This window comes from Eucyclogobius newberryi, unplaced genomic scaffold, assembly GCF_026437365.1.
Source record: "Eucyclogobius newberryi isolate DKJ021-1_F unplaced genomic scaffold, fEucNew1.0.hap1 SCAF_5, whole genome shotgun sequence".
Taxonomy (NCBI): domain Eukaryota; kingdom Metazoa; phylum Chordata; class Actinopteri; order Gobiiformes; family Gobiidae; genus Eucyclogobius; species Eucyclogobius newberryi.
Window position 1 is genome coordinate 5,197,089 of NW_027316167.1, and position 16,015 is coordinate 5,213,103.

Below are 16,015 nucleotides of genomic sequence, written 5' to 3' on the forward strand. Positions count from 1 at the left end.
CACATTTCTGCTCCGGTGTTTTTGATTGCCCTTTGGATAAATAAACTACACGAAAGAGTTATTGACTATTGTTTGTTTGAATAGACTATGTGTAAGTCCCTGAATCGTGAAACACCCTTCAGACCTTTTTAACGAGCGCGATTAAGGACCGTATCTTAGCTCTTTGGGTTTTACCCTGGTGCCCCGTCTTGTCTCGTTTCTGCTAAGAAATCTCCCTTAATCATGAACTGAATACATGTAGTTTGAGACCCTACAATCTATTCCTCTTGTTGATTATTTGGCTGAGGGGTTCCGGGTCCAGATGCACTGTATATTATGTTCAACATTAACATGCCACATACATTATTATTCAGTGTTGTAGTATGGTGGCCTTTCTGTGCAGAGTCTGTATGATTCACCTGGACCTGCGTGAGCTTCCTCCACTTTCCCCCATCAACCCAGAACAATCCTCCAGCTTCGGCCCTGACCGTCCCTGAGGTTTATCCAGAGGCCTTGAAGGGGCGCTTAATAAAGATGACCTTACCCTAAAAGTCCAACCAAAGTTGAGTTTTTATCATTTTTTATTAGAAATTAAGCTCACCTTTAAATACAACTTCCACTTGAAACAGTTCAAACAAAGTGAACAAACATAATTATAGTCACACGCATATTAAAATATATTTACTATAACAAGCAGATAGATTCACGCTGTAGACTTCAAAAACACCGCACACATCTGAGCTCAAGGGAATTTAGAGGCATGAATAAATATCATAATACATACAATGAGTCTCCCTTATTTTTCTGATAATATGCAACAAGAATGACATGATACATAGATTATGTATGATAAAATATATGAATTTACTGTAGAACCTGTAGATTACATAAATAGATAAACTTTGGAAAAATTATAAAAGTATTATTCTTTGTCATGTAAAAACATTAAATAGCATAGCATGTATTTGACCAGAATTTACAAATATAATTCTTAGATGACAGTAAATAAATAACTAATATACCAATTTGTCCTGACAAGTCAACATTTAAATGAAGTTAACAAGTAGGCACAAAAATTAGCCACGAGTAGGATTCTGGTGCAGTTGATCTTAATTTGCAAAGGTGAAATTGAGGGTTTGTTGGGTATTCTTTGTGTGCTGTGCCTTATTTTTCCATTGCATTGATCAGAATAGAGCACTCGCTGTTCCATAGAGGACACGTCGAGAGAAGAGAGAACCAGAGAACACTGGCCTCAGAGTATCAGACCATCTTCAGTGAGATTAGAAGAAAATAGTACAAGCCATTAGTTTGAAACAACAAAAAACAGCACAGCAAACTGAAAGGATTTTGAAAAGTGCATTAACCACAAAAACACTGGATTCACACACACTAAAGATATACATTTGAACTGCAGTGCAGTCTTTGGCAGGGTCAGAAGAACTTGCAGTGAATAAGAACATGGTCCTATTGGTTTTGTCAATAATGTCAGTCATTATTTCAGCTTGTTGAGATAGGTAGAACTGGTAGATGTCCAGTAGAACTTGCAGATGTTCCATAGAACTTGCAGATGTTCAGTAGAACTTGCAGATGTTCCATAGAACTTGCACATGTTCAGTAGAACTTGCAGATGTTCCATAGAACTTGCAGATGGTCAGTAGAACTTGCAGATGGTCAGTAGAACTTGTCGGGTCAATGCCACAATTACCTGCAGGTAAGAGAACCTGCAGGTGTTCAGTGAGGGTCAGTAAAACCTTATCTGTAGAACTTGTAGGTGTCCAGTATCAGAAGAACTTGCAGGTAGTCAGTGTTGGTAGATCATGCAGGTGCTCAGAGAGGCTCAGTAGGGCTTGCTGTCGTTCTTGGACCGTTTCAGCTGCACTTTGAGTCTCTTCATGCCGATCTGAAAGCCATTCATGGACTGAATTGCTGCCTGTGATGACACTGGGTTGTCATAACTCACAAAACCTGAAGAAAACAGGGGTTAGAAAAGAAAATTAAACATTTGACTTCAATGTTTGTACTGATGGTGAACTAACCGAAACACTTGCTCAGGTTGGTCTGCTTGTCAATGAACACTTTAGCTGAAATTACATTTCCAAAGGGCATGAACATCTGCAGGAGGTCTTGGTCGCCAAACTCCTGAGGCAAGTGGTAGATGAACAAATTGGCACCTTCTGGACCTGACCAAAGATAAAAACAGAATAATTGATGATTGTAGTAAGTGTGGTGGACTGGTGGCAGGTGAAGGTACTGAACCGAACCCACTCGTGTGTGAATGCAAGCGAAACGTCACGTGTCCAGATGACCCCTCCTGGACGAATGAGGCATTACAACATCAGCAAAGCTAATGTTCCTATGAAGAGCTGGCTTTCCCTTGATGGTGCATACTTTATTCATAGGTGTGTATGAATCTGCTGTGTTTTTGGTATAATTTAGTTCTATTAATGAAATGGCAAAACTAATTCTAAATCACTGTAGTATTAAAAACTGTTAGATGTTGATTGGAAGTCTTAATGTTGGTGTAGCTGTACTTTTTTTGCAGTAAATTACAGTTCACACATTCTCTCATTTAGGACAAGGCATGTGCATGCATATGAAAACAGCTGCATGGTGGAAACACAAGCTCACCTTCCTTCTGGCTGCCTGCAGCAGAGATGCTCTGCTGGGACAGGAGGCTCTGGCTGTAGAGGCTGGGCAGGGCAGCAGCTGCGTACTGCTGGATGCCTGAGTATGCCTGGCTCAGGGCTTCCATGCTGCACCCTGGACCTCCGGACAACCCTCCAGACAACCCTCCGGACAACCCTCCAGACAACCCTCCGGACAACCCTCCAGACAACCCTCCAGACAACCCTCCGGACAGTCCACTGGAGGAGAGGGAGCTGCTCAGGCCCGACATACCTGACACACAGAAAGATATAAAGGAAAGAGAGACGGTATTTAGGCCAAAGACTGTTTTGTTTTGGCCGGGGAGATGACTGAAACACTTCCATCCGGTTTTAACTATTTTAAATACAAATTTAATGTTTCTGTTTTTCTGTTTTTTATTGATTTATTGTGACTTTTAGTTTTTTTACATTGTAAAGCACTTTGAATTGCATTTTTGTACAAATTGTACTTAAAGGTGTAATGGACGATTTTTTTGGCACAAATCTGAGTCTCATTTCCTCGTGGCGTGGACGGCCGATTAGTCCTGCCACGTGTCAATCATAAAACGCACCTACCGCTCACCTGCAGCCGCGTGTGGCTCATCCCCACGAGCAGCACAGTTCTGCGTGTCTAAGCGCATGGATCTATCATAATATAGTTCCCTCAGTGTACGGGACAAAATGAAGACGGAGAAAAACGGAAATCTACGGGAGACGAGAGATGCGATGCGATCCGTCGCGCTAATAAACAAACGCACGTGTGTGTTGTATCAGTCCACATGGGGGAGTGGCATGTGCACGGGGGAGTGGCATGAGCACGGGGGAGTGGCATGTGCACGGGGGAGTGGCATGCGCACGGGGGAGAGGCATGCGCACGGGGGAGTGGCATGAGCACGGGGAGTGGCATGCGCACGGGGGAGTGGCATGCGCACGGGGGAGTGGCATGCGCACGGGGGAGTGGCATGCGCACGGGGGGAGTGGCATGAGCACGGGGGAGTGGCATGTGCACGGGGGAGTGGCATGTGCACGGGGGAGTGGCATGAGCACGGGGGAGTGGCATGAGCACGGGGGAGTGGCATGAGCACAGGGGAGTGGCATGTGCACGGGGGAGTGGCATGAGCACTTCCGCCTGTGTTCTCAAATCGCAGAAAAATCGTCCATTACGCATTTAATTTTATAGCACAGTAGTTGTGTACAACAGGGGGAAAAAAATTCTAAACGTAAAAATGTTTTAATTTGTGGTCATTAAATGTTAATTACCAGAGAAAACAGGACCTATTCGTCGTTGGACTTTACTTTAAGGTGATATGATTTACCCAAGTATGAAAACTATGCAATGGGTAATAATAAAAACAGAGCTGCATTTACCCGACTCACCATTCAATCCTGATACATAGCACTGTGTTGTACATTTTATTCATGATTCAGTATTCTACCTGTCAGTGAACCCATGTTTAGGCCCACCCCAGAGCCTACGGACAGAGACTGCAGGGCCCCCAAGGACGTCATGGGATTCACGGAAGAACTGCTGCTGGAGCTGGGAGAAGAACCTGCATAAACAACAACAATGAGAGAGTCTTTCCACTGAAAATACTCTGTTTTGTTGCAAGATGGTGTTACTTGTCTGTATGCTTTGGAAGACATGTGGTGTTAGCAGTGTGTTAGCAGTGTGTTAGCAGTGTGTTAGCAGTGTGTTAGCAGTAGGGATGGTGGTGGTGTTGATGGGGTTTGCGTATAGCGTGGATAGTGGTGAGGTGTTACCTGTGGTGGCGCCAGTGAGAGAGCGTAACTTGTGGAGATGGTGAGAGGGTGTCATGTGATGGTGGTGGGAGGTGTTACCAGTGGTGGGAGGTGTTACTGTGGTGGGAGGTGTTACCTGTAGTGGACATGGAGAGGGGGCTGCTGGAGCTTGTCATAGAGCCAGAGCTCGACTGTGATGTCTGTGTGGCACTCGCTGCTGCTGCCAACGCTGCCAAGTTTTGGATGGCATTAAAACCTGACACAAAAGACATGATTACCGGAGTAAAAATAAATGAAATAAAATGTAATCCAAAGTGAGTGTCAGAGATGTGTGTTTGTACCGGAGAAAGAGTGCATGTTGCTGAGTCCATTGGTTGTGGAGGCCGACTGCTGCAGCAGCTGTAAATACAGCTACAAAGACACAAAGTCCTGAGTAAAATACTAAACACTGTGCACATACACTGTCCAGAACCTTTGTTTCATAGGTTGCACTATAAACATACTCACAGCTAAATATTGTGGGCCCATGCTGCTGAGGCCGGTGAGGTTTGACCACAGAGAGGCAGCACTGAGCTGCTGCATGTGCTGCTGCAGCTGCTGGGCCAGTCGCTTCTGCTCCTTGTCCTTCTGTGTGTCTGCAAACTTGACCACGATGGGCGAGGAGCAGCCCTGTACGGACAACAGACTGGACATCAGGGATCGTAAGATACAGAGCGACATGGAGCTGGACAAGCTACAACACGTGAAGAAAACCAGTCCACAGCCTCTGGACTCATGGACAGTGGAAACGTCCCTCCATGGTCTGTGACTGGACTCATGGACAGTGGAAACGTCCCTCCATGAGTCCACAGACTCTGGACTCATGGACAGTGGAAACGTCCCTCTATGAGTCCTCAGACTGGACTCATGGACAGTGGAAACGTCCCTCCATGAGTCCACAGCCTCTGGACTCATGGACCGTGGAAACGTACCTCCATGAGTCCACAGCCTCTGGACTCATGGACAGTGGAAACGTCCCTCCATGAGTCCACAGACTTTGGACTCATGGACAGTGGAAATGTCCCTCTATGAGTCCACAGCCTCTGGACTCATGGACAGTGGAAACGTCCCTCCATGGTCTGTGACTGGACTCATGGACAGTGGAAATGTCCCTCTATGAGTCCACAGCCTCTGGACTCATGGACAGTGGAAAAGTACCTTCATGAGTCCACAGACTGGACTCGTGGACAGTGGAAACGTACCTCCATGAGACCACAGACTGGACTCATGGACAGTGGAAACGTCCCTCCATGAGTCCACAGACTGGACTCATGGACAGTGGAAACGTCCCTCCATGAGTCCACAGACTGGACTCCTGGACAGTGGAAACGTACCTCCATGGTCTGTGACTGGTGCATGGACTTGATTGCAGACTGGGCCATTTGTCGAGCTGTGAATGTGACAAAAGCACAACCTGGAAGACAAAATATAACGTCTATGGAATCGTCTTTTGAAATGAACCACAGTAATGTAGATTATCTGAGAAGAAAATACTTGGAATATGGATGTCGTCATTAGGCATTAGTGTTGTAGTACTTTGGTGCGTGTTGTAGTACTTTGGTGCGTGATGTAGTAATTTGCTGCGCGTTGTAGTACTTTGCTGTGTGTTGTAGTACTTTGGTGTGTGTTGTAGTACTTTGGTGCGTGTTGTAGTACTTTGGTGTGTGTTGTAGTACTTTGGTGTGTGTTGTAGTACTTTGGTGCGTGTTGTAGTGCGTGCTGTAGTACGTGTTGTAGTACATTGGTGCGAGTTGTAGTACTTTGGGGCGTGTTGTAGTACGTATTGTAGTACTTTGGTGTGTGTTGTAGTACTTTGCTGCATGTTGTAGTACTTTGGTGTGTGTTGTAGTACTTTGCTGCGTGTTGTAGTACTTTGGTGCGTGTTGTAGTACTTTGGTGCGAGTTGTAGTACTTTGCTGCGTGTTGTAGTACTTTGCTGCGTGTTGTAGTACTTTGCTGCGTGTTGTAGTACGTGTTGTAGTACTTTGCTGCGTGTTGTAGTACTTTGCTGCGTGTTGTAGTACTTTGCTGCGTGTTGTAGTACGTGTTGTAGTACTTTGCTGCGTATTGTAGTACTTTGCTGCATGTTGTAGTACTTTGCTGCGTGCTGTAGTACGTGTTGTAGTACTTTGCTGAGTGTTGTAGTACTTTGCTGCGCGTTGTAGTACGTGTTGTAGTACATTGCTGCGTGTTGTAGTACTTTGCTGCGTGTTGTAGTACTTTGCTGAGTGTTGTAGTACTTTGCTGCGTGTTGTAGTACGTGTTGTAGTACGTGTTGTAGTACGTTGCTGCGTGTTGTAGTACTTTGCTGAGTGTTGTAGTACTTTGCTGCGTGTTGTAGTACTTTGCTGCGTGGTGTAGTACGTGTTGTAGTACTTTGCTGCGTGTTGTAGTACGTGTTGTAGTACTTTGCTGCGTGTTGTAGTACTTTGCTGCATGTTGTAGTACTTTGCTGCGCGTTGTAGTACGTGTTGTAGTACTTTGCTGAGTGTTGTAGTACTTTGCTGCGTGTTGTAGTACTTTGCTGCGTGTTGTAGTACGTGTTGTAGTACGTTGCTGCGTGTTGTAGTACTTTGCTGCGTGTTGTAGTACTTTGCTGAGTGTTGTAGTACTTTGCTGTGTGTTGTAGTACGTGTTGTAGTATGTGTTGTAGTACTTTGCTGCGTGTTGTAGTACTTTGCTGCGTGTTGTAGTACTTTGCTGCGTGTTGTAGTACTTTGCTGCGTGTTGTAGTACTTTGCTGCGTGTTGTAGTACTTTGCTGCGTGTTGTAGTACTGTTCTCACCTCGGCTGAGTCCGTCCGGCCCGCGCAGGATCCGACACTCCTCGATCTGACCGTACGGCGAGAACATCAGCCGAATGTCGTTCTCGTTGCACTTCTTGGAGATCATTCCGATGAAGAGCTTCCGGTCTTCCACGGCTGTTTGGAGCACACAGAGCGTCAAACATCATGCGAGGAAACCAAAGATGAATAAGAAGAAGAAGCCTCACCATTGTTCTTCTCACTGTCTGCAGGCTTCATCTGGATCGGATGATGCATCTGAATGAGGAAGAATTAAACACTATTTTAACATGTAACGGTCAGAAAAACTAGTTTGATCAGACGGATGGACTCTTTAAGACGACTGTAATGTTCAGAATAACAGTGTGAAGAAGACGTTTCACAGGTCTTTCCTTCTGCTGCTGTCAGACTCTACAACAAACACTGTTAGTCCTGAACACCCAACCCACGTGCAATACTGACATACCCACGTGCAATACTGACATACCCATGTGCAATACTGACATACCCATGTGCAATACTGACGTACCCATGTATAATACTGACATAATCATGCGCAATACTGACATAATCATGTACAATACTGACTTAATCATGTGCAATACTAACATAATCATGCGCAATACTGACATAATCATGTACAATACTGACTTAATCATGTGCAATACTGACATACCCATGTGCAATACTAACATAATCATGTACAATAGTGACATAATCATGTGCAATACTGACTTAATCATGTGCAATACTGACATACCCATGTGAAATACTGACATAATCATGTACAATACTGTCATAATCATGTGCAATACTGACTTAATCATGTGCAATACTGTCATAATTATTTGCAATACTGTCATAATCATGTGCAATACTGACTTAATCATGTGCAATACTGACATACCCATGTGCAATACTGACATAATCATGTGCAATGCTGACATAATCATGTGCAATACTGACTTAATCATGTGCAGTACTGACTTAATCATGTGCAATACTGACTTAATCATGTGCAATACTGACATAATCATGTGCAATACTGACTTAATCATGTGCAATACTGACATACCCATGTGCAATACTGACATAATCATGTGCAATACTGACATAATCATGTGCAATACTGACTTAATCATGTGCAATACTGACATACCCATGTGCAATACTGACTTAATCATGTGCAATACTGACATACAAATGTGCAATACTGACTTAATCATGTGCAATACTGACATAATCATGTGCATTACATGTGCAATACTGACTTAATCATGTGCAATACTGACTTAATCATGTGCAATACTGTCATATTAATGTGCATATAACTGCTGTAAATAAAAGTGTTTACTTTTGCCACCACTTTTATTTTTATTCTTTCTATTCCTTATTAAGAATATGAGAGTTTTTTTCTATAAGAGTTTTGTTTATAAGAACTTTTCTGTTAAGAGCTTCCTATAAGTTATCTGTTCTTTTCCTCTGTATCTACTTGCGTTGCAACATCAAAATTTCCCCATTGTGTGGACAAATAAAGGCTTTCTTATCTTATCTTAATTAACAGTAGAATGCTTTGGAACAGTTATGAAAAAAAAAATCTGACTACAAATAAATGAAGTAGTAGATATTAAGTTGAATCGTGAGCCCTTGAACCAAAGAGCGAGTGGACCGACCCCGGGGAGGATCTTCATGTTGTGCAGAGCGTTCTGGGCGTCCAGGGCAGATTTACGGGTGTAAAACGTGACAAAACAACAGCCTGCAGGAGACAAAAAGGCGGCGTCAGCTTCAAAGCGTTGGGGGCGGGGTCGCTCAGGCGCTCGGGACACACCTTTGCTCTGCGGCGGGTTCTGGCTGCGGTCTCGGAGCACGTTGATCTCGTAAACGGCGCCGTACGGTTCGAACAGCTCCCGCAGCTGCTCCTCGGACCACGACCTCGGGATCTGGCCCACGAACATCTTGATGGCGTCCAGGTCAGGGTGGTCCGGCTGCTCCAGGGAACCGTTCAGCTTCTTGGCTCTGGCACACACAGGGGTCACACAGGGGTCACACGGGGGTCACACAGGGGTCACACAGGGGTCACACAGGGGTCACTGCACGGCTCCATGTACACGTTCCAACATGGTGGATTAAACCTGCTTTCTCCTGTGTGTACGTGATATTTTGAGGACCATTCAGAAGATTTAAGATTCTGTTTTGAACTGTTACGTTTTTATGGTTGCGGTGCTACATTTTCGTCACATTAAATGAATGATAGGTTTGCAGGGCGATGATAATAGGACTTATAAAACGTATATAATCATGATATAGACGCTAGAACATACATGAAACACGACAAACCTCTGAAGTATTATTACCCGACCCATGTGTCTGTTCTTGTGTTTTGTTGGACGCCTAAAGCTGCCTCCTGGTTGGTCAGAATTAAGTCTATGCAGTTCTGACCAAACCCCGCCCTCACAGCCCCAACACGCCTTTGACCATAGTACGATAACATGTGATCATTATTCTCTGCTCAAAGCCCAAAGCCCTAAAGTAGTGCACGAGTTACAATAAAACTACAAGATACTGCATTGATACTGCAAAGGAATCGCTCAGAAAGTAGTATTTTTCCATTGTTTCGAAAATAAAAATATAACAAAGGAACTGTAGCTGCTGGACACGGGTGGGTTTTTTGTCCTGAGGGCTGTTACTTTCCTCAAACTGCCCTGACACACGATCCGCTGACCTGCCCTGACCTGCCCTGACCTCCTGCTGACCTGACCTTACCTGACCTGGCCTGGCCTGCCCTGACCTGCCCTGACCTGACCTGCCCTGACCTCCTGCTGACCGGCACTGAGACCATTGACTCATAAATGCAACAATGAGAACAAAAACATGTCATTTGTCCTCTCGTTTTGTCACAACTTCATTTTCCCCGTTTAGTTTGCGCCCGTTTAGTGTCGTTTTCTCCTTCCACAGTCTCAGAGGTGATGTACGAGGTCCTTTCTGAACTGACCAATCGTTTTGCCCAAATACAGCTGACCAACATGTGCAGAGTGTGTTTCACCAGTGTCATATTGTGTCATATTGTGGTCAGACAGAGCGAGCGTCGTTCTACAGACCACTGTCCAGTCTCCTCCGGTCAGACAGAGAGAGTGTCCTTCTACAGACCACTGTCCAGTCTCCTCCGGTCAGACAGAGCGAGCGTCGTTCTACAGACCACTGTCCAGTCTCCTCCGGTCAGACAGAGAGAGTGTCCTTCTACAGACCACTGTCCAGTCTCCTCCGGTCAGACAGAGAGAGCGTCCTTCTACAGACCACTGTCCAGTCTCCTCCGGTCAGACAGAGCGAGTGTCCTTCTACAGACCACTGTCCAGTCTCCTCTGGTCAGACAGAGCGAGCGTCCTTCTACAGACCACTGTCCAGTCTCCTCCGGTCAGACAGAGAGAGCGTCCTTCTACAGACCACTGTCCAGTCTCCTCTGGTCAGACAGAGAGAGTATCCTTCTACAGACCACTGTCCAGTCTCCTCTGGTCAGACAGAGCGAGTGTCCTTCTACAGACCACTGTCCAGTCTCCTCTGGTCAGACAGAGAGAGTGTCCTTCTACAGACCACTGTCCAGTCTCCTCTGGTCAGACAGAGCGAGCGTCCTTCTACAGACCACTGTCCAGTCTCCTCTGGTCAGACAGAGCGAGCGTCCTTCTACAGACCACTGTCCAGTCTCCTCTCGTCAGACAGAGCGAGCGTCCTTCTACAGACCACTGTCCAGTCTCCTCTGGTCAGACAGAGAGAGTGTCCTTCTACAGACCACTGTCCAGTCTCCTCTGGTCAGACAGAGCGAGCGTCCTTCTACAGACCACTGTCCAGTCTCCTCTGGTCAGACAGAGAGAGTGTCCTTCTACAGACCACTGTCCAGTCTCCTCTGGTCAGACAGAGAGAGTGTCCTTCTACAGACCACTGTCCAGTCTCCTCCGGTCAGACAGAGAGAGCGTCCTTCTACAGACCACTGTCCAGTCTCCTCTGGTCAGACAGAGAGAGTGTCCTTCTACAGACCACTGTCCAGTCTCCTCCGGTCAGACAGAGAGAGCGTCCTTCTACAGACCACTGTCCAGTCTCCTCTGGTCAGACAGAGAGAGTGTCCTTCTACAGACCACTGTCCAGTCTCCTCCGGTCAGACAGAGAGAGCGTCCTTCTACAGACCACTGTCCAGTCTCCTCCGGTCAGACAGAGAGAGCGTCCTTCTACAGACCACTGTCCAGTCTCCTCCGGTCAGACAGAGCGAGTGTCCTTCTACAGACCACTGTCCAGTCTCCTCTGGTCAGACAGAGCGAGCGTCCTTCTACAGACCACTGTCCAGTCTCCTCCGGTCAGACAGAGAGAGTGTCCTTCTACAGACCACTGTCCAGTCTCCTCTGGTCAGACAGAGAGAGTATCCTTCTACAGACCACTGTCCAGTCTCCTCTGGTCAGACAGAGCGAGCGTCCTTCTACAGACCACTGTCCAGTCTCCTCTGGTCAGACAGAGAGAGTATCCTTCTACAGACCACTGTCCAGTCTCCTCTGGTCAGACAGAGAGAGTGTCCTTCTACAGACCACTGTCCAGTCTCCTCTGGTCAGACAGAGAGAGTATCCTTCTACAGACCACTGTCCAGTCTCCTCCGGTCAGACAGAGAGAGCGTCCTTCTACAGACCACTGTCCAGTCTCCTCTGGTCAGACAGAGAGAGTATCCTTCTACAGACCACTGTCCAGTCTCCTCTGGTCAGACAGAGCGAGTGTCCTTCTACAGACCACTGTCCAGTCTCCTCTGGTCAGACAGAGCGAGTGTCCTTCTACAGACCACTGTCCAGTCTCCTCTGGTCAGACAGAGCGAGCGTCTATATTATTACTTCTCTTCTTGGGCAAATATGCTCAACTATAACGAAGAAATTTGCTGTTTTTGCAGATGAACTCTGGACTTGACCTATTCTTAATCTTGTCTTTAGTTCACGGCCATAACAACATGGAGGTCGCCATAGCAACGCTTCAGGGCTGAGAGTGTGTGGGTGACCTGCAGCTCACATTTGCACCGTTAAACACTGCTGAGGAAATGAGGTTATAGGATGACCAGAGGAGACACTTTTACTGCTATGGACTTCATAAATGCTTTTGTCAGAGAGTTCTACAACCTCACGAGTCTCCATGGAAACGAGTGCCTCAAAGACCTGAGAAGAAGCTGCTCTGTGACCTCAGACTTTACACCTTATTCAATTAATACGGCAATTATAATTAGGCCTATTTTTCAACGCATCGCTTCGGTGTTAGAATACGGTTGCCAAGGCGATATTCTTGATCCAAAACGCTATAATAATGTCTGTGTCATTTAAAGTACAAAATGAGTTGACGATCACAGATATTTGAGCAGTTTGTGATCTCGACTTCAGAGCTGAGAAAAAGCAGGTGGAAATAAGGATGATTTATAATAAAATAAACTGAAGAGCTGTGGAACGTCTGGGTCACTCCCGGTCACTACATTTACCAGATGACTTGGTGTCAGAATATTTGACTTTATAATAGCCACTCGTTAATGAATAAAGTAAAAGAGCAAAAAGATCATCAGTTTTGATCCAGGCTTAATTCAGGTTCAGAGCTTTTCTCTGTTCAGAACCAAGTCTTTGTTTGTGTTTTATCAAGACAGGTTCAGTTAAACACCGGTGACTTCAGTGACAATAAAATAAATGGTTTGGCCCTGACAGCCATGGACAGCACTGGACAGCCCCTGAAAATCCTGGACAGCCTTGGACAGCCTTGGACAGGCTTGAACAGCCCTGGAAAGCTCTGAAAAGCCCTGGACACCCCTAGACAGCCCTGGACATCCCTGGACAGCCCTGGACATCCCTGGACAGCCATAGACAGCCATAGACAGCCCTGGACAGCCCTGGACAGCCATAAACAGCCCTGGACAGCCCTGGACATCCCTGGACAGCCCTGGACATCCCTGGACAGCCATAGACAGCCATAGACAGCCCTGGACAGCCCTGGACAGCCATAAACAGCCCTGGACAGCCCTGAACAGCCATAAACAGCCATAGACAGCCATAGACAGCCATAGACAGCCATAGACAGCCATAGACAGCCCTGGACATCCCTGGACATCCCTGGACAGCCATAGACAGCCATAGACAGCCATAGACAGCCCTGGACAGCCTTGGACAGCCACTAAAAATCCTGGACAGCCTTGGACAGCCTTGGACAGGCTTGAACAGCCCTGGAAAGCTCTGAAAAGCCCTGGACACCCCTAGACAGCCCTGGACATCCCTGGACAGCCCTGGACATCCCTGGACAGCCATAGACAGCCATAGACAGCCCTGGACAGCCCTGGACAGCCATAAACAGCCCTGGACAGCCCTGGACAGCCCTGGACAGCCCTGAACAGCCCTGGACATCCCTGGACAGCCATAGACAGCCATAGACAGCCCTGGACAGCCCTGGACAGCCATAAACAGCCCTGGACAGCCCTGGACAGCCCTGGACAGCCCTGGACAGCCCTGAACAGCCATAAACAGCCATAGACAGCCATAGACAGCCATAGACAGCCATAGACAGCCATAGACAGCCATAGACAGCCCTGGAAGCGTCACGTGACTTACACCGGGTTCGAAGACAAGGAGCAGTGGTCGACCATCATTTCTGGGAGAAAGTCCAGCTTGAAAGAAGACATGATGGCTTCTGCTCGCTCCCCCTCGTGTCCAAACGTCCTCTCGATGTCCTCCAGACGTCCAGATGTCCAACAAACAAACAAACAAGTCCTTATCGCAAACAAATAAACAAACAGCGCAAAACAACGGACATGGACTTGTGAAAAGTTCTCTCAAACACACTGCACAGAGTGTCCGGTGCGGGCTTTCCGACTCATCACAGGACACAGGACCACGACAGACTGACTGGACGGTGGTGGACGGAGGGGGCCGAGGACAGCGGCGGACGAGGGGGACACAATCAAACTGCTGATGTCCCCGGGGCCGTTGTAAAGGTTTCTGCCGGAGCAGCAGATCTGTGTGCGGCTCCTGAACAAACACATGTCACAGCGATGAGGAGAGGGTCCGCTGAGCCCAGGGTATGTCCAGTGTGAGGGGGGCAGCGGTCAGATAATCCTGCCCCGGTCTGACCACACGCACACGCTGACGACACAGGCCTGGAGACTGTGGCGTGTGGCGTGTTTTTTTAAGGGCGAAGTTTTTGTGTTCTGTGATTTGAGCCGTGGTGGAAACTGTAATGTACTTAAGTATCTGTACTTTAAGTAGTTTGTACACTAGATATTTGTTTTTAGTTTTATTTCTCTACATTTGAGCGGGTGTTTGTACTTTCTGCTCCACTGCATGAAGTAAAAAGCAGTTTATCACACGTTTATGGAGAGCGTCTGCATAAAGAACACGTATAAAGATACAAAAATATACACATAAAATTCACTAGAAAATTAAGGAATTGATTGGAATTGACCTTTGTTGACCAGAAATCAACATAATTATTAATAAAAATCACTATTTTTAATACTCTAACAGTTTATTTTTTACTTTTGACTCTAAAAGTACATTAAAAACTTTTACTTAAGTGGATTTTTTTAAAGCGGTACCTTTACTCTTTTGCACACCTGTTTATTATTTTATCTTTTACACAACAAAATGGTCAAATCTACTCCTAAAATGTTTTATTATTTTATTGAATCCACTATTTTTATGAATATTGTTACTTCAAAGGCTGTTTTCTTACAATATATGTTTTATCTTGTAGCGACATAAAGAGCCAGACTTAAAGTGGTAAAATCATGTTAAGAACAAGACTTAATGGAACGTCTAGAATCATTTGTAGATATTTTATTCTCAGACTGATTTATTTAAGTTTGAAGTCATAAAAATGTGCCAATTTTTTTATTAATGGGCCAATTTTCAGACAGATCGATACATCAACAAAATAAACTTTTAGAGATTTAAATCTGGCTTAATTTTTAATTTTTATCTTAAAGGTTGAATGGACAATTTTTTTGGCCCAAATTTGAGTCTCATTTCCTCGTGGCGTGGACGGCCGATTAGTCCTGCCACGTATCAATCGTGAAACTCACCTACCGCTCACCTGCAGCCGCGTGTGGCTCATCCCCATGAGCAGCACGTTTCCCCGTGTCTAAGCGCATTGATCTATCATAATAATAATAATAATATCTTTTATTTATATAGCGCTTTTCAGTGACCCAAAGACGCTGAACATAATAAAAAAGGGGGGGGGGTATTTACAGACAGGGGGGACAACACGTACAATACACATTAATATACAGATAAAATGAACAAGACAGAAGAAGTAGAGAGAAAAAGATGGGGATGTAACAGGGGGAAGAAGTGTAGGCAATGGGGTAGAGGAGGCTAGGGGTAGGGGAGGTCATAGGCTTGGGTGAAGAGGTATGTTTTTAGGCGGGATTTGAATGTTGTGAGTGAGGGAGAGAGATAATATAGTTCCCTCAGTGTACGGGACAAAATGAAGACGGAGAAAGACAGTTCGAGCTGACTCAGAAGAGACTGAAATCTACGGGAGACGAGAGATGCGATGTGATCCGTCGAGCTAATAAACAAACGCACGTGTGTGTTGTATCAGTCCACACGAGGGAGTGGCATGAGCACGGGGGAGTGGCATGAGCACGGGGGAGTGGCATGAGCACGGGGGAGTGGCATGTGCACGGGGGAGTGGCATGTGCACAGGGGAGTGGCATGCGCACGGGGGAGTGGCATGAGCACGGGGGAGTGGCATGAGCACGGGGGAGTGGCATGTGCACGGGGGAGCGGCATGAGCACGGGGGAGCGGCATGAGCACGGGGGAGTGGCATGAGCAC

At 46.2% G+C, this 16,015-nt stretch overlaps 1 protein-coding gene across 3 annotated transcripts; it reads right to left on the bottom strand.

Annotated features, from left to right (window-relative positions):
- Positions 1-1,732: 1,732 nt before the first annotated feature.
- Positions 1,733-13,913, bottom strand: celf1 (cugbp, Elav-like family member 1). 3 transcript variants are annotated; one of them, XM_072464610.1, is made up of 13 exons: positions 13,788-13,913; positions 9,014-9,201; positions 8,859-8,941; positions 7,395-7,443; positions 7,189-7,323; positions 5,738-5,793; positions 4,872-5,033; positions 4,706-4,775; positions 4,501-4,620; positions 4,061-4,174; positions 2,608-2,877; positions 2,016-2,159; positions 1,733-1,944 (listed from the first exon to the last, which is right to left on the bottom strand). In XM_072464610.1, exons 1-13 carry the CDS (start codon positions 13,856-13,858, stop codon positions 1,817-1,819), a joined length of 1,590 nt encoding a protein of 529 aa, XP_072320711.1. In that variant the 5' UTR covers positions 13,859-13,913; the 3' UTR covers positions 1,733-1,816. The 3 variants fall into 3 exon arrangements, with proteins under 3 accessions (XP_072320711.1, XP_072320710.1, XP_072320712.1); XM_072464609.1 differs by having other exon boundaries at positions 5,738-5,817; XM_072464611.1 differs by lacking the exon at positions 1,733-1,944 and having other exon boundaries at positions 2,011-2,159; positions 2,608-2,793; positions 5,738-5,817.
- Positions 13,914-16,015: the final 2,102 nt, after the last annotated feature.

Excerpts from the sequence above, each read along its gene's own strand:
- celf1 (XM_072464609.1), bottom strand. The coding sequence starts at position 13,858 with ATGTCTTCTTTCAAGCTGGACTTTCTCCCAGAAATGATGGTCGACCAC. Across the intron at positions 7,444-8,858 it reads ACATGAAGATCCTCCCCGGG|ATGCATCATCCGATCCAGAT; the intron begins GTCGGTCCACTC and ends TTCCTCATTCAG. Across the intron at positions 4,776-4,871 it reads TGGGCCCACAATATTTAGCT|CTGTATTTACAGCTGCTGCA; the intron begins GTGAGTATGTTT and ends GTGTCTTTGTAG.